The sequence below is a fragment of the Coregonus clupeaformis genome, chromosome 14 (assembly GCF_020615455.1).
Source record: "Coregonus clupeaformis isolate EN_2021a chromosome 14, ASM2061545v1, whole genome shotgun sequence".
Taxonomy (NCBI): Eukaryota; Metazoa; Chordata; class Actinopteri; order Salmoniformes; family Salmonidae; genus Coregonus; species Coregonus clupeaformis.
Window position 1 is genome coordinate 29528144 of NC_059205.1, and position 23514 is coordinate 29551657.

General features: G+C 41.4%; 2 protein-coding genes across 4 annotated transcripts; both read right to left on the minus strand.

Annotated features, from left to right (window-relative positions):
- Positions 1 to 827: 827 nt before the first annotated feature.
- On the minus strand, positions 828 to 19283 carry LOC121581040 (autophagy-related protein 9A-like). Of its 3 annotated transcripts, none has more exons than XM_041896376.2 (15): positions 19212 to 19283; positions 18344 to 18478; positions 15388 to 15431; positions 11350 to 11414; positions 11057 to 11227; positions 8608 to 8749; positions 7623 to 8371; positions 7114 to 7267; positions 6296 to 6475; positions 5739 to 5984; positions 5240 to 5481; positions 4921 to 5014; positions 3339 to 3426; positions 3026 to 3198; positions 828 to 2549 (listed from the first exon to the last, which is right to left on the minus strand). In XM_041896376.2, exons 2-14 carry the CDS (start codon positions 18450 to 18452, stop codon positions 3044 to 3046), a joined length of 2439 nt encoding a protein of 812 aa, XP_041752310.1. In that variant the 5' UTR covers positions 18453 to 18478; positions 19212 to 19283; the 3' UTR covers positions 828 to 2549; positions 3026 to 3043. The 3 variants fall into 3 exon arrangements, with proteins under 3 accessions (XP_041752310.1, XP_041752309.1, XP_041752311.1); XM_041896375.2 differs by having other exon boundaries at positions 18966 to 19262; XM_041896377.2 differs by lacking the exons at positions 15388 to 15431; positions 19212 to 19283 and having other exon boundaries at positions 11350 to 11405; positions 18344 to 18431.
- Positions 19284 to 21570: 2287 nt separating this feature from the next.
- LOC121581536 (E3 SUMO-protein ligase ZBED1-like) lies at positions 21571 to 23359 on the minus strand. Its single transcript, XM_041897030.2, has 4 exons — positions 22648 to 23359; positions 22222 to 22325; positions 21989 to 22067; positions 21571 to 21896 (listed from the first exon to the last, which is right to left on the minus strand). Exons 1-4 carry the CDS (start codon positions 23294 to 23296, stop codon positions 21571 to 21573), a joined length of 1158 nt encoding a protein of 385 aa, XP_041752964.2. The 5' UTR covers positions 23297 to 23359.
- Positions 23360 to 23514: the final 155 nt, after the last annotated feature.

Sequence of the window (23514 nt, forward strand, 5' to 3'; positions counted from 1 at the left end):
CCACTCACTGACCCTTAGATACTGTAGAGCCGAGGTCTCAATCTAAAATGTATTTTCAGTCAGAGCAAAACTTTTGAATCAATGTTAGCTAAGCATAGTTAGACTGATGTCTACACTCAAACCCCTTCAAAACACACATAAAGAAAACAAAATGAAGAAAAGAGTCATCAAACATCTGTGCTCTCTAAAGTCTTACAGTAGTGGAGGATACAGAGATATACATATATATGTGTGATCTAGGTTATTGGATCAGTGGGGCATAGATAGCAGTGACAGAGCTTTTGTGTAATGTTTCAATAAGCAGTTCTGGCTACAGTAACAAGGATACATTTCTAGGGGTGATGGATGGGTTACATTCAGCATTTACATGCAGAGAAGTTTGCTTTCCTTTGAGTTGTACTGTACTGATTAAACCACTAAGTGGTGCTAAAGCACACACAAAGGATTGTTTAATTTCGAAGTTGCATATCCAAAAATGTTTGTCAAAGGCAAAACAAACGAATAAAAAACAAACAAAGGTTCAGAAAATCAGTTTTGTTCAATGATGCATGAGACATACATTCAGGAAAATAAGTTAGTTTTACATGGGCCACCTTTAAGACTTATTACTAACGTTAGATCCCAATCATATTTGGTATTAATTTATTTACTATAAAGATTAATTTAAGGAAACCAATAAATACTAAATGAAATATATTAAATACTAAAGATATAAATAACTTAAAGTAACTGTCCAGTGAATATCTCACTTTTAAAAGTTTATATTCTGTTAACTCAAACCCAAATAATGTTGTTGACTCGTACTATACTTGTATTTGTGGCCAAAACATAAATTGGAGAAAAAAAGACTTCAAAAAGCCCACATCAAACTTGTATCTCAAACAGACCATTTAAAAAATGCTTGCAATTTCCTCATATAATATGATGTCATGTTGGCTCGTTGGCTGAGCTGGCCAATCAGCGGTCTGCTCGCATGATTATTTTTAATGACCGGTACGCGCCCAAATCATTCTGTTGGGGTACGCCCATACCATTCCAACACAGAAAAGCTGCTTTTTAACATACTTAATTACTATTTCACTCATATTGTAATGAATGATTGAATTAATAAATAAATTATAGGTCATATTTCATTGAAATCTGGAAGGTTACTTTAAATATTTGGGACAATAAAGGGAGAATTATCTTATTTAAAATGACATCTTAGGCTGTTCTCTGAGAAAAGGAAAGAAAATACTGACATAGGATTAATTTATGAATAAAGTAAAACCACAAACTCCAACTGCTGTAATTGCAAAATGTTAGGAACAGCCCTTATAATAAAAAGTTCACTTCTTGTGTGTACATTGGGGGAAGTGTTCCGTGAACAAAATGTTGAGCAGTCCATGCAAAATCAACAACACTTAATGATTTACTGTACATTATATGCGACTGCATTGCCTATTCTCATAGCTACCCACAATGCAGTTACTGCCTGGGCAAATATGTAATCTTGATTTACATGCGTTTGTCAAGTAATACATCTGTTGCCAGTGGAGATTGAACATTTGCAATACTTTGATACAGAATAATCAAGTTATTACCTGTTGAATCCTGTTTTAGAGAGTCAACCAGGACTTTAAAAGAAGAAAAATAACTTAATACTGAAGAAAAACATGGTATTAGGCCCATTAAAGTCATAGACAGCAGCTTTCAATTAGATTATGTCCAGTTTAGAAATGTGGTTAATTAATCTAGTCCATCTGTAGACTTTTGTCAGGTTTTCTTGTAGGGTCCTATTGGTGACCTTAGTAGTAGTATAGTTGCAGTCTACTTCATGTCACTTCAGTACTTCTCATCTTCCCCAAGCATTGAAAGTGCCAGAACAAAATTGTAATATTCATATAGAGGTAAGACGCTAAAGTGTATTTACAAATTACAAGCAATTATACGTAAGGGCCAAACACGCCAATGTATAATTTTGCCCTCAACTTTCCTCATATAGTGAGAATGGTCAGGCAGCTAGTAAGATACACCTTCACTCCATAGTCTCTTCAGCACCAGGTAAGACACCATTTCCACCATGAGAAAGTGAACCCAGACCCGCATTGTAAACCTCCCAGATGCACAAATAAAACGTTTAAAAAGAAACACAAAGAAACGCAACAAAAGTGTGACAGGTGTTGCTACGTACCATGCTCAAACCTGCCCTGGAAGTATCCTGGCTGTGCATGCCACCCTTTCCCCGAGTTCTAAACACACACACACAAACACACAACGCTCTCTCACACTCACACAAACACACATAGACTCCAGTCCTCTATGAGCGATATTTATACATTTTATAACAAAATTATGACATGGCGAGAGGGATGGAAGACATATGGTCAGTTTCCCTGACGCCACAACTCCTGATGTGATAGGAGGAGAGGCATGGAGGGGGGTGGAGACAGAGACAATGGTTATCCAATGAGGTCTCCCAACTGCCCGCATTGTGTTATGTGATGTCATAATACTCTCCAAAAAGATCATCTAAGGCCACAATGTTCATCGAGAAAGGAGTGTAAACACTGAAAAAGAAGAGGAGAAAAGCCAATCAGCCACACACCTTTTTTTAAGGTCCATTATGTAGTTGTGTGTATGACCCAACATTTCAGATAGAAATTAGTTATAGATATGTCATTCTCATTGAAAGCAAGTCTGATAAGCAGTAGATCCATTCTATGTGCAATATTTCTATGCTTCCCCTCTGTAAGTTTCTTTTTTGCTTCTTTTTACTTTCAGTTTTCAGCTTCAAACAGCTGAAAACTACAATATTTTGTGTTATTACTGGTTATAAAGATATTTCACAGCAGTCTGCTTGTTGTGTCACACAATCACGCGAACATTTTAGAAACCAGGAAATGGCAGAGCTATTTCTACCTATTGCTCACTTAAGAAAAGCAAAAACAGTAGTACTAGATAGAATAACATTTCCCGACAATATTAGCCTATAGGTTAGGGAGGAGTGTCTGTGTGTAGTAAATAGAGGTAAGATGGAACACACCCCTTTATTTAAGGCACTTCAACAGCTACTCCTGGAGTCCTGTTTAGGAGTCGACCCCCTGTTGAGGACTTCCTCTTCCTCTGCATCCTCCTCCTCTTCCTCCATCCAGCCTCGCAGCGGGGTGGGCATACTAGACAAGTTGACTGCTGTGTGGCCGCTGTGCGTCTGCAAACCTGATTGCATAGATAGAGGGTCGGCGCATAGACAGTTAGTCAACTGGATGTCATAAGCTAAAACTAAACCAACTACCAAACATGCTCCATCTGACTTTAGCCAAGATCATAAGTAAAACAGATGAATGATTGTTACGTACCAGTGTTGCTGATTAAATCTCTCATTGGCATTGGGTTCTGCCACTGGCCTGATGTCCTCTGGTGGGGGAGCGAGCTCTGTTGATGGACCTAGGGACAGAGAAGGACATGCTTCACACACACCAAACTTCGATGTTTGTTTGGTTACCGTAACTTCTGTTAATGAATTCAATATATAATTATTATAGTATTTTACAGTTCTCACTGTTGGAGTGGAGACGTTGTTTGCAGAGCGCACAACTTAGGCTACACTTGTGAGAAACAAGTTTTGGTTTATTTCATTCCATTTACGTGTTGTCAATATATTCAGTGTTTATTTTGGACCACTCCTGTCAATGTTGAGTAAGGATGCACACCTGATTACGCATAGAAGTAGGCCTAGGCTACCTGGCCCGCGCGCAAATGTAGGCTTATACATGTGCCCATTTGGGGATCTGATAGTATTTCTGATTGTCTTAACTCACCACCACTAATGAGCTGTGGAGCTTCTCAAAGTAATTTTTTCTTCACCTCAAACAGCAAGTAAATGAAGTCTGTTTTTACATCCATTGAGAATGACAGTAGTTCCTCAATGTAGCATATTTGAAAAATATTTCCAGCTCTCTCCCTTTCGATAACCACTCAGGGTGAAAGGGAGAAAAAAATGTCATGTTCTGATCTGGTGGAAACTTCATAAAATAGCCCTACCTGATTACTTATTATCCCTTGCGCAAATAGCCTACAGCGGTGTCTGTCCGGAGCTCACTGGCTCATGAAACTCTGAGGGTCCAGAATATTTTATACAATGTTGCATGTTTGTTAGGGCAAGCTTTGGGCTGGACCAAGTTGATAGTTGATACAATGTTTCAAGTTCCTTGCAGACAGGCCATGCGTAGTCATTGTGATTTATATTTATTATAATATTTTCTACCTGCAGGCTGCAATGTTTTTATTCGTTGGCGTTATGTATGCTATTTTTACATAGTTGGCAATGGCAATAGAAGTTACTTTTAGATTTGTATAATTTCCATTTAGATATATATATTTTTTAATCACATGACAATGATTTTGAGATATGACGACTTTACTATAAAATAAATGAAACTGTTCCATGAAAATGTGCATATGAAAATCATAACTGGCACGCAGATCGGTAGAAATGGGAAGATAACTTGGCACTCGAAATAGAAAAGGTTGCCAACCCCTGGTATACCCTATTACTGGCAACTTCGGGAGCGTAATGGCACAATCTGCGAAGGCCAGCAGCAGCGGCGGGAGGTGGTGGTCAAGGGAACATGTTTTTTTCTTCTGCTTAGGCTATCTTGATCTCTGGCTCACTCGTGTCATTTCTGTGTCTTAATTATTTAAACACAGTGTGCTTAAAGCATCAGACAAGCTCAGTAGCCTACATATAGTTGATTTTATTAAAACACATAGGGTGTGTCTATATATGGAAAAATACACTTCTTAAAATTTCGACCAGTCGATTGGTTGAAAGAACAGACGACTATTGGTCGACCAAGATTGGTTTTAGTCGGGGACAGCCCTAGCGTCACAGTTAAATAAACAGAAGGACCTTGAGGCCATCCCTTTGAGGTTACCTACCTCATGCATGTAAATAGCATGGAGACTCATCTCGGCCGAGGCAAACTCTGAAAGCATTGTAGTGCTCTTGATCCGAGAGTCACTGGCTGACATGCTGAGAAAATAAAAACGACCTATTATCAGCAAGCCTAAAAAAACATCTAAATACACTGTTATTCATCACTTCATCCACCCACTTTCAACTAACCTCAATATCAATCAATAACACACTTTTGGCATGCAAGTCTCTAATCAATCAACACTTTTGTGTTATGGATGAACCTAAACAACAGTGTGTGTTGTGGAGTATGTTTGCAGAGCGTGGCGTCTGTCTACCTACCTGTCGATGCCGGTGCGGTCGCTGCGGTACATGGTGCTGTCGGGGTGGATGGAGGGCAGGAGAACATGCGAGTGGGATCGGCTTGCGTTGGGGAGCTGGGAGTGGGAGATGGACAGCGAGGACAGGACGCTGGCGGCGGCAGAGGCAGCCGTGCTGGGAGGAACGAAGCAGCGGTCTCGGCCGGATAGGCCTGACGCGGTCAGAACAGGGTGGGCCAGGACACTGGCCAATAGGTTGTCAGGCTGGACAGGAAAACATAACCCAGAGATACAGAGGTCAGTATACAAGCAAACTGACAAATATAACACAACATAATGTAAACCAATACTAAATAAAAATCTTTGAGAAATTACAATCATTGTTGGATGAAACCGTTTGAATGTTAGAGTAGGGGTGCTGTTACAGAGTGTTGAGGCAAATATCTTCCTGTGTACTAACTGTGACTGACTATGAATTGTCTGGCTGGGGATTGGGGAGTGGTTGGCAGTTAGTCACTCACTGCATTGCCGGACTCGTTGGAGAGCAGTGAGGAGCAGAGCGGGGCCTCAGAGAGCAGCAGCTGGGTGGGGGGTCCTCCCTGAGCGTCCTGGTGCACCTTCTCCTTCAGATGGCTGATGAACACTGAGCTCTCCTGGGGGGGCTGCCAGCGGGGGTTCTTGATGGTGAAGTGCATCAGGGACAGTTCAGTTTTGCCGTTCTCAGCCTGCTGGTACACAGACGCCTCTGTCTGGCCCTCTGACATCCACTGTAAAGACAACAGGTTCTACATCACTCACAGGAACTTTGCCCAACAAAAATATGCATTAACGCCATTATGCATAAGTAGTCACTAATATCAGGACAACAACAACACACACATGAACTGAAAACTGATTTGTAATAACATGTACAGTATGATTGATAACTTGGCGATATCTGAAAATTAACAGTATTAGTCTCTCATTTCAACAAGCAAAATAACAAATGCTTTTGTAATAATGACACGATACATCTTTCCTAATACAGTAAATATCCTAAATGACTGAACGGAAAGCAGCAGAGACGACCTGAACTCACCAGTGGGTTTCCGTGGCGACGGATGTCCATCTGTGCGAAGGAGCAGATGTCGCCGACCCCGACCACCTCAACGGTGAAGTTCCTGAAGAAGTCGATGATCTCCAGGGACTTGTTCCTCAGGAGGAAGATGAGGATGAAGGGCGTGACAATGGGGCTCAGCAGTTCCTCCAGGATGAACACCTAAACAGACAGACAGAACACTGGTGAGTTATACTAGAAGGGGATTCATATTGGGAAGATATGTTCAGATCTGCACGCTTAAAGGGATACTTCGGGATTTTGGTAATGATGCCATGTATCTACTTCCTCAGAGTCAGATGAACTCGTGGATACCATTTTTATGTCTCTGTGTCCAGCATGAAGGAAGTTGGAGGTAGTTTCGCGAGCCAATGCTAACTAGCAATAGTGGAATGACTGGAAGTCTATGGGTATCTGCTAGCATATAACCTGCGACGCCATTCATTGATGTCAATGAGAGAGTTGCAAGAACAGTTAAGCACTCGGATCTCAAGTCTGACTACTTTACATTGTGTCACCCAAATAAATGTTTAAAGTGCCGTAACATCAATTCGTTCCTGTGTGGGAAGTGTCATATTATGGTGAAGTCATATGAATTGGAATGTATATCAATAACTACTTACAATTAAAGCACTTGTTTAGGTATTGAGCAAGTCTTGGGGAGCCCTTACATGTCTGTTACAAGAACATTTTAATCTCAGACCATATGTCATTAAGCCATATATAGTTCAGAAGTTCCTTTCCATCTAAGGCGCAGCCAATAAGCCGTCTCTATTTACTGTCTGGCCCGTCTCACCCACCGCTTTGTACTGAAACAGCTGTGCCACCTCGTCCCGGGTCTCGCTCTTGTTGGCGTTGTTCCTCCAGTGGTCTGGCATGTAGTGGATGTGAGCAAGCACACACTGCAGCAGCTGCTCCGGGCACCACACCATGTGTTCGTCTGGGATGAATGACCTATGAGGGCATATTCACACATACGTCATCTCTATTTCACACAACACATTAGATCTGGATCATGGACTGGTATGTCTGTGGGTTTAACATAGGCTGAATTTCTTTATAGAAAGACATTCCTCCCTTCTACCCCCTCGCTCATTCCTTGACGGATCGGTAAGAATTGATGGGGTTAGAATTGGTAGGGTGGCAACAATATCGTGGAAACTAGGTTGAGCTGTTCCATACCAACTCATCTGCAATGGGAAGCGGGAAGGAACGACATCTTTGAATGAAACCCAGCCACAAATCACTACAAGATCATCCTGAGAGGTCACCATTCCCCCTGTGGAAGCCATGTTGTCCCCTCGCTCACCTGGTGATGGTGATGACCACTCCCAGCACGGTGATGGCGGTCAGGATATGCTGCACGGTCAAAACGTCCTCGTCGTACACGGTCAGCGCGATGAGCACGGCCAGCACCGAGCCCGAGAAAAATGCCACGTTCTTGGCCAGCACGGTCAGCAGCGGTGAGGTGAACGAGTTCATATACTTGGAGGTGGGCTTGTAGCCGCGGCCCAGCCTGCCGTGCAGCTCGTGGTCCAGCTCGTTGAAGTGGCGCAGGTAGAGGCGGCCGTACAGGGACCAGCGGCGTGCTCCCAGACTCCCCGGCTCCCTCCTGATGACCTCGGTGTAGCTGAAGAAGGCGTAGAGCACCTGCCACACGAGGATGAAGGGGCAGAGCAGCAGGTTGGCCACGCCCATCAGAAGAATGACCCGGCTCAGTTGCTGGGCCAGCTCCAGGCGGTTCCCTGCACGCTTGTACTTGGGGTGCAGGTTCCATTTGTTCTGGAAAAGCGACCCCGGACCCCAGAAGAGAATCAGCTCAAAGTTGTACTTGAGGCCCTGGGTGAGGAACACCAGATTGCCCAACAGGGGGAGCTGAAGCTGTACAGGTAACAGGGACTTATTGACCATGGCCACCATGTAGTTCTTGAAGCGCAGGATGCGGTGGTAGATGTCCAGCTCAGTTAGCTCCTTCTTGTGGATGCACATCTGCTGCTCCCGCTGCAGGCTGATCAGACGGTCCTGCACCTCCTGCCACGTGAAGTTACACAGCTCGTCCTGGAATGGCGAAAGGGCAGAGGTCAAAGGTGTTCAGAGACTGTACCGTGATGAGGGACACCTTGATATGAGGGACTCGTGTGTAAGCTGGGGTGGGTATGACGACAAACATTTTTCTTGACGTCTTTTGAAACCATTGTAATCCAAGCAATCTTATGTTGCTAAAACAGTTGCTAAAACTACCTTGAAACAATTGGCAGACCAGAGTTTCGTGAGACTGTAGGATCACGCCTTACCATTCTGATCTTTAGTGCTTTGATGTAGAACTGTCGGATCTCCCAGTAGCGGAGGATGTTGCAGAAGACCTTGATCATCCGGTAGACCCAGAAGATGGCTGCCATGATGAGCAGGAAAATGATCCACCGGTTCTCCTGGATCCTACAGAGGAGAAGAAGGGATGACAAAGGGGGAAAAACACATGTTTACGATTCATGTTTCTGGTCCTTGTTTGACATTAGCGGTTCATTCCATGTAGTGGAAAATGCATGTGTTTGTGAATCTGTATAGATAGGTGTGGGAAGATGGTACGAGCCATCCATCGGCTGCATAAAGAGCAGGTCTAAATCATTCATTTTCACCATTGATGTATGACCAAAATAACCATCTACGAATGAGAGTAAAGGAGCCTTATAAATCTGTTGCTTTAACCAACCACATGTTGTAATGTATGTTGTGGGGCCTGAGAGGTAGAGCTCTGCTACTCGACCCGAGCCCGATGGGTTAGGGCCAGGTAGGGCATGTTTTTTAATCAATAACTAGGGTACGGGCAGGGCTCAGGTATCACTAAATTGATCACTAACATTTTGAAGCTGAGCCATTTGTGCTTGCTCTGCTGCGCAGTACAGTCATATCTAACTAAGATCATAACATGGTGTCAGAAGTGCTTCAACCTCGTCAAATATAAAACAGGAGAGATCATATCACAAAAAATAAGTTTAGAGTGTTTAGAGTGACAAAAAGTAGCTAACAGCTAACTGCTGTCTCATGTCTCTTCATTGAGCAGAGCAGCAGAGCGGAGCCGTTGCTGTGGATAGTCACAGACTCAGAGCCGCCATGAGCGGAATGCATCCAGGCAGGGAGCGAGCGACAGACAGAGAGGAGCAGCTAATGGATTTACTAACGGAGGAAGTTATTTCTGATTTTGGGCAGGGACGGATTTGGCAGAAGCAATCGGGCCTGGGTAGGTTAGGGCCTGAACGTCGCTTGCATGGGAAGAGCTCGGGCTTAAAATTCATGCCCGTGCAAGGCTCTACTGAGAGGTATCTTAGGATACTGCACTCCTGTTTACAGTTTGTGGCTTGGTTATGTCTTACTAATGTAGTCTCTCCTGCGTATCAGAGAATTGCTGAGAATCAGCTGGTAAAGTATCCCATTTCAAAACACAGAACAAGTCACACACAGGTCATGATCTAGCTAGCCATCCTGTAAACATATTCAAGAGAATAAACATAAATTCAGGAGTTTAATTTTGAAATTAAAAACCAAATACAAACAACGTTGTGACAAAGTTAGGCTACTTCCTGATTTGTGTGACATCTCTTTCATTTTAAGACCAACTCAATGGTGAAACAGAGAGGAGTTGGGGGGAGGATGGGAGAGCAGACTAAGTCAGTAGTTCTAAATGGTGGGACATGCTGTTCCTGGGTTAGAATTCCTAGCAGTGGTGTGTCATCATCTTCTATATAAACACCCATTCAGTCACTGAGGTTTTTAGGGAAGGGAAAGGGGGGGTAGTGTCTAGGATAGTGTTTGAGTGCAGAATCAGCTTAACGATATTGCAAAAGACAAGCTAGCTTGTTTATCCATTTTGGAAAAAGATTTAGCTGTGGTGGTGGTGGGGTCTGGGTCTTGCTGCAGGACTAGGGGGTGTCATGTGGTCCACAGGCTGCCTGCCCAGACTTCACAGTGACTCCTTCCAGCTACTGAGTCTTACCATGCAGGGACTATCCATTACATTGTTTTCCCTGGTACTACGCTGAACACAGTGCACAGATACACAAATAACCTGCTCCAGGAACCTGTCATCCACTACAGGCTGGTTGTGTTGCAACTTGCCTAGTGTTTACAAGTGTTTTAGGCGAAGGCTATGTGAATCAGCAGGGCTATAATCATAGTAGGATATATACGTAACTGAATCCTTTTTTTTTTTTTACACTTCATTTAGTGTTTTGAAATAAACAGTTAAAATGTACAGTAGTTGCTAGGCTGTATAAATCCCATAGAGAATGCTAACTAAATGCTTATGAGCGCATTGCAAACATTTTATACAGTCTCAAACACAACGTGACTGGGGACTACAGGTAAACTCATAATGAAAAATTATGTGACAGGTGAAATGAAGAATGCGATCTTCTTTATCTGCTAACGTATTGCACAAGTTGACTGCAGGTACTTACTTAAAAAGTAGCTACAAATATTCAAATGTATAAAAGAAATTCAAAGAAATAGTTTCAACGGTATTGACGGTATTGACGGTATTGAAAAATAAATTAGCAAAAATGCCTAAAAACCTGTTTTCGCTTTGTCATTTTGGGGTGGTGTCTAGATTATAGAGTTTTTAAAAATATTTTTTAACAATTTTAGAATAAGGCTGTAACGTAACATGTGGAAAAAGTCAAGGGGTCTGAATACTGGCTATCCATCCATCTACCAATATATATATTAAGACAATACTGATTGACGTACCTCTCAGTGCACTGCTGGCTTGGTAGGATGGCATCAGGCAGAGAGACCTTGTTTCTGTCCAGGGGGTTCTGGCCAGGTCCTGTGGGGTTCACTGCCCGATTGGCAAACAGGATATCATACTCCACACAGTTGAAGAGGAATGTTGTGAACGTGACCACAAACAGCAACTGACTGCAATAAGGAGTTTGAGATGTTGGGGTTAAACATTAGCAGATATAAATGTTGAATATTTTCTTAAAAGTAAAACATATCTTACATTAGCATGAGGATTGTAAATAAATCGATATACTTACAAAAGTTCAAAGAACTCTGATAACATCATACAGGCAAAGCCATTCTTCTGATGGAACTGATAGATGTGGAAATTAAAGTTAAGAAAAACAGTATTAATGGGAAATTCCACTTCATAACCTCATATTCATTATCTCCAACACCATACCAGTGTCTACATACAGTGGGGAGAACAAGTATTTGATACACTGCCGATTTTGCAGGTTTTCCTACTTACAAAGCATGTAGAGGTCTGTAATTTTTATCATAGGTACACTTCAACTGTGAGAGACTGAATCTAAAACAAAAATCCAGAAAATCACATTGTATGATTTTTAAGTAATTAATTTGCATTTTATTGCATGACATAAGTATTTGATCACCTACCAACCAGTAAGAATTCCTGCTCTCACAGACCTGTTAGTTTTTCTTTAAGAAGCCCTCCTGTTCTCCACTCATTACCTGTATTAACTGCACCTGTTTGAACTTGTTACCTGTATAAAAGACACCTGTCCACACACTCAATCAAACAGACTCCAACCTCTCCACAATGGCCAAGACCAGAGAGCTGTGTAAGGACATCAGGGATAAAATTGTAGACCTGCACAAGGCTGGGATGGGCTACAGGACAATAGGCAAGCAGCTTGGTGAGAAGGCAACAACTGTTGGCGCAATTATTAGAAAATGGAAGAAGTTCAAGATGACGGTCAATCACCCTCGGTCTGGGGCTCCATGCAAGATCTCACCTCGTGGGGCATCAATGATCATGAGGAAGGTGAGGGATCAGCCCAGAACTACACGGCAGGACCTGGTCAATGACCTGAAGAGAGCTGGGACCACAGTCTCAAAGAAAACCATTAGTAACACACTACGCCGTCATGGATTAAAATCCTGCAGCGCACGCAAGGTCCCCCCTGCTCAAGCCAGCGCATGTCCAGGCCCGTCTGAAGTTTTCCAATGACCATCTGGATGATCCAGAGGAGGAATGGGAGAAGGTCATGTGGTCTGATGAGACAAAAATAGAGCTTTTTGGTCTAAACTCCACTCGCCGTGTTTGGAGGAAGAAGAAGGATGAGTACAACCCCAAGAACACCATCCCAACCGTGAAGCATGGAGGTGGAAACATCATTCTTTGGGGATGCTTTTCTGCCAAGGGGACAGGACGACTGCACCGTATTGAGGGGAGGATGGATGGGGCCAGGTATCGCAAGATCTTGGCCAACAACCTCCTTCCCTCAGTAAGAGCATTGAAGATGGGTCGTGGCTGGGTCTTCCAGCATGACAACGACCCGAAACACACAGCCAGGGCAACTAAGGAGTGGCTCCGTAAGAAGCATCTCAAGGTCCTGGAGTGGCCTAGCCAGTCTCCAGACCTGAACCCAATAGAAAATCTTTGGAGGGAGCTGAAAGTCTGTATTGCCCAGCGACAGCCCCGAAACCTGAAGGATCTGGAGAAGGTCTGTATGGAGGAGTGGGCAAAATCCCTGCTGCAGTGTGTGCAAACCTGGTCAAGACCTACAGGAAACGTATGATCTCTGTAATTGCAAACAAAGGTTTCTGTACCAAATATTAAGTTCTGCTTTTCTGATGTATCAAATACTTATGTCATGCAATAAAATGCTAATTAATTACTTAAAAATCATACAATGTGATTTTCTGGATTTTTGTTTTAGATTCCGTCTCTCACAGTTGAAGTGTACCTATGATAAAAATAACAGACCTCTACATGCTTTGTAAGTAGGAAAACCTGCAAAATCGGCAGTGTATCAAATACTTGTTCTCCCCACTGTATGTGAGGTGTCTACATATTCGTTTCTATGATCAGTGGTTAAAAAGATAATAAGAAACGTCCAAAAAATGCTTCACTGTGACATCACATTTTTAAAACCTGCATTGAGTTTCTAGTCAGAGGGAGGGTATTTTTTCTCTCCACGTCACCGCAAATCTGTTTCAAAATCACAGTTTTTTAAATGTTTTAACTTTTGATGATGTCATCATATAGAACTTTTTTACTTCGAATTTCAGCATTTTGACATATGTAGACAATGATATTGTGCTGGGGATAATGAAAATGAGTTGAAAAGTGGTGGAATTTCCCTTTAAGTGTTGGCATAGTCTTGCGAAAATATTCACCCCCTTGGCATTTTTTCCTATTTTGTTGCCTTACAACCTGGAATTAAAATTGATTTTTTGGGGGGTTTGTATCATTTGATTTACACAACATGCCTACCACTTTGAAGATGCATTTATTTATTGTGAAACAAACAAGAAATAAGACCAAAAAACTGATAACTTGAGCGTGCATAACTATACACCCCCCCCCCAAAGTCTTTGTAGAGGCACCTTTTGCAGCAATTACAGCTGCAAGTCTCTTGGGGTATGTCTCTATAAGCTTGGCACATCTAGCCACTGGGATTTTTGCCCATTCTTCAAGGCAAAACTGCTCCAGCTCCTTCAATTTGGATGGGTTCCACTGGTGTACAGCAATCTTTAAATCATACCACAGATTCTCAATTGAATTGAGGTCTGGGCTTTGACTAGGCCATTCCAATAGATTTAAATGTTTCCCCTTAAACCACTCGAGTGTTGCTTTAGCAGTATGCTTAGGGTCATTGTCCTGCTGGAAGGTGAACCTCCGTCCCAGTCTCAAATCTCTGGAAGACTGAAACAGGTTTCGCTCAAGAATTTCCCTGTATTTAGCGCCATTCTTCATTCCTTCAATTTTGACCAGTTTCCCAGTCCCTGCCAATGAAAAACATCCCCACAGCATGATGCTGCCACCACCATGCTTCACTGTGGGGATGGTGTTCTCGGGGTGATGAGAGGTGTTGGGTTTGAGCCAGACATAGCGTTTTCCTTGATGGCCAAAAAGCTCAATTATAGTCTCATCTGACCAGAGTACCTTCATCCATGTTTGGGGAGTCTCCCACATGCCTTTTGGCGAACATCAAACGTGTTTGCTTCTTTTTTTCTTTAAGTAATGGCTTTTTTTCTGGCCACTATTCCGTAAAGCCCAGCTCTGTGGAGTGTATGGCTTAAAGTGGTCCTATGGACAGATACTCCAATCTCCGCTGTGGAGCTTTGCAGCTCCTTCAGGGTTATCTTTGGTCTCTTTGTTGCCTCTCTGATGAATGCCCTCCTTGCCTGGTCCGTGGGTTTTGGTGGCCGGCCCTCTCGACAGGTTTGTTGTGGTGCCATATTCTTTCAATTTTTTAATAATGGATTTAATGATGCTCGGCTGTTCAAAGTTTAGGATATTTTTTCATAACCCATCCCTGATCTGTGCTTCTCCACACTTTGTCCCTGACCTGTTTGGAGAGCTCCTTGGTCATCATGGTGCTGCTTGCTTGGTGGTGCCACTTGCTTAATGGTGTTGCAGACTCTAGGACCTTTCAGAACAGGTGTATATATACACACTGAGATCATGTGACAGATATTTATTTGAATTTTTTGAAACAAGTTATTTTTTTCATTTCACTTCACCAATTTGGACTATTTTGTGTATGTCCATTACATGAAATCCAAATAAAAATACATTAAAATTACAGGTTGTAATGCAACAGAATAGGAAAAACGCCAAGGGGGATGAATACTTTTGCAAGGCACTGTACAAAACAATCACTCTGAAGAAACCTTTGATGGTTAATCAAATAACGACCATGTATGTTTTTTTTAAGTAGACTTAACACATCCCCTAAAAAAATAAAAATAAGCAACTTGAAGTGAACCAGTCTGGCATCAATATCATTAAAGTACAGAGCATTTGTTCTGGAAGAACACACATAATTGAAAGTCATTCTCCTGTGGCAAGTGTCTAATTTAAAGTCACTGTGCATCATACGTTGCAACATCGTACTGTCTGAATTAGATTAAAATGTAAATACTGTGTCTGAAATTGCTTCTTTATAAATGAGATCATTAGGTGACAGTACAAAAACACACATTATAAAGCCGCAATTTTAAACATCAACCTGAAAGTAATTATTCTTACCAAACCAATAAGCTACAGTATATATATTGCCAGAGAACCATTTTTATCCCAACATTTCTTAAAAGGATATTCTTGTGAAGAAGTTGTCCAGATTCTTGATATGGTGCCATGAGTCTGCAAATTAGGGGTGGAAATAAAGAGATTAAAAGAAACCATTACTTTTTAACAACCGTTTAAAAAAAAAATATATATATATATATATATATATATATTGTGACGTCACGAGAGGCTACACAGCTTTCAGCGGGATTGCTCAAGTAGTGCAAGGAGACAAGGTTCAAACAAAACAAGGATTTTATTATAGGTCTTGGGAAATTAACGAAAATATAACAAAATTCTTTAAGCTCTTTAAGGGTTAACAGTTCAGGGATGTCTCTTCCACATCCAGAATCATAATTCTCACTCGCTCAGATAACTTTTCCCCAGCCTTACTGTAGTCCACGTTGCAGCTAGTGGCCAACCCAGCAAAAAGTCCTTCCAAATGTCTCTCCCGTATTTCCACAGGTGCATATATCCAAAGGTGAGTATTTCCCAAAGGTAAGTATCTCCAAATCCTTATATTCCTCATGGAAGTGGACGTGCAGCACTCTTGTCCTCCAGAGAGCCCAGGTTGGAGACTGTGTCTCTTCCCTTCCCAAACCTTCAGCTCATCAGCTCCTCATTTGTTTCAGCTGCGTGGGAAGATTGGCCATAGAGGGGTGGAGTTCCCGACCATACCAGCAGATGGAGCCATAGCTGTCTGGGTTTGCAGCCACCTCAGGGGGATGTAACGTCCCTCCAGGACACAGCCTCTCGTGACATCACAATATATATATATATATATATATATATATATATATATATATACACACACACACACACACACACATATACATACAGTGAGGGAAAAAAGTATTTGATCCTCTGCTGATTTTGTACGTTTGCCCACTGACAAAGACATGATCAGTCTATACTTTTAATGGTAGGTTTATTTGAACAGTGAGAGACTGAATAACAACAAAAAAATCCAGAGAAACGCATGTCAAAAATGTTATAAATTGATTTGCATTTTAATGAGGGAAATAAGTATTTGACCCCTCTGCAAAACATGACTTAGTACTTGGTGGCAAAACCCTTGTTGGCAATCACAGAGGTCAGACGTTTCTTGTAGTTGGCCACCAGGTTTGCACACATCTCAGGAGGGATTTTTGGTCCCACTCCTCTTTGCAGATCTTCTCCAAGTCATTAAGGTTTCGAGGCTGACGTTTGTTAACTCGAACCTTCAGCTCCCTCCACAGATTTTCTATGGGATTAAGGTCTGGAGACTGGCTAGGCCACTCCAGGACCTTAATGTGCTTCTTCTTGAGCCACTCCTTTGTTGCCTTGGCCGTGTGTTTTGGGTCATTGTCATGCTGGAATACTCATCCATGACCCATTTTCAATGCCCTGGCTGAGGGAAGGAGGTTCTCACCCAAGATTTGATGGTACATGGCCCCATCCATCGTCCCTTTGATGTGGTGAAGTTGTCCTGTCCCCTTAGCAGAAAAACACCCCCAAAGCATAATGTTTCCACCTCCATGTTTGACGGTGGGGATGGTGTTCTTGGGGTAATAGGCAGCATTCCTCCTCCTCCAAACACGGCGAGTTGAGTTGATGCCAAAGAGCTCGATTTTGGTCTCATCTGACCACAACACTTTCACCCAGTTCTCCTCTGAATCATTCAGATGTTCATTGGCAAACTTCAGACGGGCATATATATCTTAAGCAGGGGGACCTTGCGGGCGCTGCAGGATTTCAGTTCTTCACGGCGTAGTGTGTTACCATTTGTTTTCTTGGTGACTATGGTCCCAGCTGCCTTGAGATCATTGACAAGATCCTCCCGTGTAGTTCTGGGCTGATTCCTCACCGTTCTCATGATTATTGCAACTCCACGAGGTGAGATCTTGCATGGAGCCCCAGGCCAAGGGAGATTGACAGGTCTTTTGTGTTTCTTCCATTTTAAGAGTGTGCTCCTAATCTCAGCTCGTTACCTGTATAAAAGACATCTGGGAGCCAGAAATCTTTCTGATTGAGAGGGGGTCAAATACTTATTTCCCTCATTAAAATGCAAATCAATTTATAACATTTTGTTGTTATTCTGTCTCTCACTGTTCAAATAAACCTACCATTAAAATTATAGACTGATCATTTCTTTGTCAGTGGGCAAACGTACAAAATCAGCAGGGGATCAAATCCTTTTTTCCCTCACTGTACATATCCTTTAAAAATATATATTTCCCTTTATTACTTTCCAACCCCACCACCCTTTCCCTAATTGGAGTAAACTAGTGAACAACAATGCTTAGGCCTCTACTTCCAGCTTATACATACAATATACATTTTATGGACAGTCAATTTTACAATAATTATATATTGTTTGTTTTTACTCATGAACTTCCTCTACCCTCAACCTCTCTGATCATTTTCATCACTTTAAGTGCTTATTAGTGATGGGGGGGGGGGGTTCGATAGTTACATCTCAGGGTATTATTTTTGATGAGACATCATATCGTTTGACAATATTGCAATATTATTTTTGTGCTGGTTGGCTGTACCTGCACCAAACTCCAGTATTTTTCCTTCATAGCGTGTTCTCCATTTTAATTTTTTAAATAGGGAGCCAATTTGTTTTCAGGACTTTTATTTCCATGAATGATCAAAACTCGTTTTGTCATGGCTCTCTTGTCCCTTTGCAGCAGATACTGTATATGGTGAGCAATATGTTTAGAACATCGAACCGCAATAAAATCACAGTATTGAAATCGCAATACATATAGAATTGTGAGAATCGTAATGCATATCATATCGGCACCTAAATATTGTGATAATATCATATCGTGAGGTCCCTGGAAATTCCCAGCCCTAATGCTTATAGGAAATAGGAATCGTGTCATTACTGTGTCATTACAATAAATCACTATCACACCAAATTATATTGTACCATAAGACAGCGTTATGTCTAGCCCTGATAGGAGAAGATATGTTATGTAATATAACCGGTACAGTACCTCTCAGGCCCTCTGGCACATGTACTAATAGGTCCTCCTCCCCATGAGGTGAGTCCTCCTCAATGTCCTCAATCCGCTGGTACTCCTGGTAGGTTTCAAAGTTGGCCATTGTGCTTCACATTCTCCCTGTACCTCCTCCAACAGGCAAGTTAGGAACACACACATACATACATACATACATATACACACACACCACACACACACACACACACACACACACACACACACACACACACACAGTGTTATTGTGATGTTGATTGAAAAGAGCGGCATTGAGCATAGACTACATAACGTTACATGTCGGCTGCGTGAGACAATTCACAGCAACATGAGCTGTCAACAAAATTCAACTGGAGGGTTAGATAACCAAGGGTAACGTTAGCTTTAGAATATCTGTTATATATATATTTGGTTTTCTATGCAGTTGCTAGCTAGCTAGTTAACAACATTCGTTAAAACAAAATCAGACAGGTGAGAGGGACTGCTAGCTAGTTACTGTACGTTAGCTATTACGCTAACGTTAGCTAGATAACGTTACGTTGAATGGTTACCTAACTCCAACAAAGCAATAAACCAGCAGGTAGCTAGCTATCTAGCAAGGTAGCTACCTAACTGTTCTTACCTCTCTCAGCTTATTTTCTGGCTAGTCAGTCAGCCAACGTCCCTCGTTTATCCTTGACTGTCTTAACGTAACGTTAGCTATGTGGCTAGCTAGCTATTGTTCCCTTCTCGGACCATTCGCTGGATTCGTGATTTCAAGTAGCCTGGATTTCTACGTTATTTGTCGAGCTATTAGCTAGAATACCCAATGTTATATATATAACTAATAGACATTTAGGGTTGATAACAACTATTTAGGGTAGATTACCTAGATAGCTAGCTAGATCCTTTGAGGTGGGCTTCCACTGTTCTGTCTTTCACAAACAAACGTCAACAAAACACCATTCGACGTCACTTGGTTTTAACGATCGTCACTTCCTCAAGACGATGTATTTTATTCTCCACTCTTTTTCTTTTCACTAATGACACACAAAATCGTTGCCAATGATGGTCAAGAAAATTAGCAATAAGAAATTATGGCCAGAATTATGCTGTAGCCTTTTACATTTGTTTTTCGTGACCAAAATGCATGTTTTCTTATTATTGCCATATACAGTAAATGAGATGCTATAGCAGCCTGCATGTTGTTCCACCTTGTACCCAAAGATTGTCATAACTAACCCTGTTGTACCCTTCTGAGTTAAGCGCTCAAGTTCTTTGCATTTTGTTAAATTTCCGTGAAAACATGTTTCACTTACTTTGTAACGTTAATAGAGTCAGCACCACAATATTTATGGAGACAGCCACGTTAGGACAACTTGGTGGTCGACTAATGCCGGTAGTCAGCTGATCAGGGATTTAATCGTTAGCCAAACACTTGCAAAAAACGAGAGTTTCTATTGGACAAATTCAGGTAGGTTCCTCCCCGTTTCGTTCAATTTGCTTCCGTTTAAGAAACGTTTGCAACGTCATCGGCGTAATGAATACGCCCCAGATTAATTAGTCCACCTCTACATTTCGTTTACTGTTCACAGTAAAAAGTGGTGTTAATGGAATCCACCATCCAGAAGTGTCCCATGCCTCTTGTAACTTCTTTGTTTCACATAACAATACATGTAATGAGAAGCCCACCACATAGTAGTCAAGCTCATGTTGCCCATGTTTCTCAAACTTGCACAATAAAGATCGCACTACAAATAGTACAGTTTACTGTACATTTAAGTGATAATGCCCGAGAAGCGGGTGTTTGGAGGACAAATTGGCACGGGTGTTGTAAGGCCCGAGAAGAAGTCGAGGGCCGACAAACCGTGCCAATATATCCTCCAAACACCGCCTTCGAGGGCATTATCACTTTTATACAAGGGGTTACCAACATATTCAAATAATGATTTACATATTTTCATTAACATTTTTATTTTTATTAATTTATTCATACTATTTCATCCTTCTACAAGATATAGTCCCGACACAAATCTAGGGTTGCTGGAGACGTGACCCAGTCATTCAGTGTTTTTGTTCTGTATCAATGGACGTGACCCAGTCTTTCGTTCTAAATGTTCCATTGCCATACTGTCTGTCAACGTTCTGATCCCTTGCTCGCTAGCTAGCCAACTACGGCTAATTTACAGTCACCTCAAAAAGTGCTCCCAAAATAACGGCAAAGTATTTGCATTTGCATTTGTTTAAGCTGTTTAATACGGACATTTATTTGGATACATCCATACTAGGGGTGTAACGATTCGTTTTAACAACGATTCGATTTGTATCACGATTCGTGGTTGTCGATACGATTCAAGGACGATATTGGTTCATTTAGAACGATACGATCCGAAACGATTCAGTGACTTGAAATCGATTCAGTAACCTTTTAGCCAAAAATTCAACCAGTGTGACTGAAATAAATACCTGGATACTGGACAGTGCAGGTGAAGTTTCCTAGATTCCTGTTTCTTGTAATGGAATCAGGTATCAATTAATTATGAATATAAATAAACAAGTAAACAACAATGAATGGCAAATGCATTCACATTGAATAAAGTGCAAACAACACTTTAGGTTGAATTAACAGGAAGTTAAAATTGTCTGATCTCATTTTCAATATTCAATACATTTTCAATAAAAGTACAGTAAGTGCAACCAACATTTAAACAGTAGGTTTACCTGCTACTTCTGCTTTTGTTTTTCAACATAAAAATATTACAATATTAATATCAAAAATAAAGTGCAACCAACATCTCTTCAGGTTGAATTAACAGTAGGTTTACCTGCTACTTCTGCTTTTGTTTTTCAACATAAAAAAATATTACAATATTAATATCAAAAATAAAGTGCAACCAACATCTCTTCAGGTTGAATAAAGAGTAGGTTTACCTGCAACTTCTGCTTTTGTTTTTCAACATTACAATACAAATACAGTATTAATATCAAAAATAAAGTGCAACCAACATCTCTTCAGGTTGAATTAACAGTAGGTTTATCTGCTACTTCTGCTTTAGTTTTTCAACATTACAATACAAATACAGTATTAATATCAAAAATAAAGTGCAACCAACATTTCTTCAGGTTGAATGAGCAGTGGATGAACCTGCTACTACTCTCATTTTAATAAACAAACAATATTCAACAAAAGATCAAGTGTAACCTACTAGGCTACTCTTCAATGACTACAGATTTTTTTTTCAAAAATATCAACTGATCAACATGATCTGGCTGCAGAACACTTCTCTGTGCGTTCCTATGCCGCCAGCAGTACTAAAAACTCGTTCTGCTGGCACACTGGTGCCTGGAATGCACAGGTACCGTTTAGCAAGGGTGGAAAGTACAGGTAGCTCTTTCTCCTGAGATCTCCACCACTTCATGGCATTTTCAGTCAAAGGCAACGCATCTTTTGCTCGGTACTTTAACACCTCTGCTCTGGCTGTCTCGCTTGTGGATTTTCTTTCTCTTTGGGTGAAGGAATCGCCAAACAGCGCATCTAAGGCTTTCTTCTTACAAGGAGGTGACTCATTTGGAGCTACAATATAAGAAATATATTTCAAAATATAGTCATGTTTCTCATTAATACAAAACAACAACAATCTTTTATTGGTATCACATGAAACACACCTGTGGTCTCTTCATTGAATCCTGACAGCTTTGTGCTTGAGCTTCCCTCGTCTTCCTCCTGATTTCCCATTGCTTGCATCTATTGATGTAAGAATGTGTGAACTGTTCAAATTTCTGCTCTGTAATACTGCACACATAAATTTAGAGGAAGATAAAGAACAGATGAGATTTGAGAGAGGACAAATGAAAGGGGAGAAGAGAAAAGAGCAGAGGAAAGAGGAGAGAAGAGTTACCTGGTGGGACACTTCTGCCTCAAAAACCAGTTTTGTGTAGACCTGTTCTCTGTCCTCTTTTTCCAGGTAGGGCAGTTCTTTAAATCGCGGGTCCAACGCTGATGCTGTTTAAAGAACAAGAATATTGCATTCATTGCATTATTAAATTAAGTTGACCTGAAATTGCAAGTGATGACCACCTCCTCATACACAAAATAATCAGAAGATTAAACTTTAGTATGTTTAAAAGAAATGTGGCACAGTGATGATGTAAAGCCACCATGAACTAAGAATTGTATTGCAGATATCTTGTTTACTTTTCCATATGAAAAAACAACTCAAATTCAAACTTGAAAACGCAAAGGTGTGGCATTTTACAAATTAATACAGTCTAATAACCTAAAATATTAACCAAGTTGATTTTAATTAAGACTCCAAATTAATTACCTATGTTGAGAGCATCTTGGGTGCCTCTGTAGCGTGTGGAGAGGTCACTGGCCATCACCCTCTTAATCTCTGCAACCAGGGTTGAGTCGTCTTCGCATGGCTGTAGGTGTTTCAGCAGTTTTGCTTGAAGAGGAGCAATTACAGAGAGAGTTGGCTGGTCTTCTTCACACATCACAGTGGTTGCCATTTTGACAGGACCCATCAACTGAACAATGTCATCCATGTTGGCAATATCACTCTCACTCATCGTGCCTACATCTGTGACCCCCTTTCGTAGATCCTTGGACATCAGAGTTGCCATTATAGCTGGCTGTTGTTCCAAAAAACGTTCAAGCATTTCGAATGAACTGTTCCATCTGGTGATTATGTCTTGGATCAGTTTATGTTTTGGTAAATCCATCAGAGTTTGTTTTTCCTGTAGGGCGTGACATGCAATCGGGCTGCGGTGAAAATATCCAACAATTTTTCGCACTTTCCCCAACAACCTGGAAGCACGGTCCACCCCCAAACCCTTCTGCGAGGCAAGGTTGAGTGTATGTGCGAAGCAGGTAATGTGTGGACTGAACTGGGCTTCTGCACCGGCCACAATCATATTCCTGGCGTTATCTGTGACGATGGCAGGATTCTTGTCGTAGATTTTCCACTCCATGCAGGCTTCACGCAGTAACGCGCCAATATTTTTACCAGTATGGGCTTCATTTAAAACTCTGGTTAGCAGAGTTTTTACTTATTTCCCTCATTAAAATGCAAATCAATTTATAACATTTTTGACATGCGTTTTTCTGGATTTTTTTGTTGTTATTCTGTCTCTCACTGTTCAAATAAACCTACCATTAAAATTATAGACTGATCATGTCTTTTTCAGTG

Coding starts and splice junctions, on each gene's coding strand:
- LOC121581040 (XM_041896376.2), bottom strand. CDS start 18,452: ATGGCCAACTTTGAAACCTACCAGGAGTACCAGCGGATTGAGGACATT. Junction 5,015..5,239: donor GACCGCACCGGCATCGACAG/GTAGGTAGACAG, acceptor TTATTTTCTCAG/CATGTCAGCCAGTGACTCTC. Junction 3,427..4,920: donor ATGCTATTTACATGCATGAG/GTAGGTAACCTC, acceptor CTCTGTCCCTAG/GTCCATCAACAGAGCTCGCT.
- LOC121581536 (XM_041897030.2), bottom strand. CDS start 23,296: ATGGAGTGGAAAATCTACGACAAGAATCCTGCCATCGTCACAGATAAC. Junction 22,326..22,647: donor CCAAGATGCTCTCAACATAG/GTAATTAATTTG, acceptor TTCTTTAAACAG/CATCAGCGTTGGACCCGCGA. Junction 21,897..21,988: donor ATTCAATGAAGAGACCACAG/GTGTGTTTCATG, acceptor CTTATATTGTAG/CTCCAAATGAGTCACCTCCT.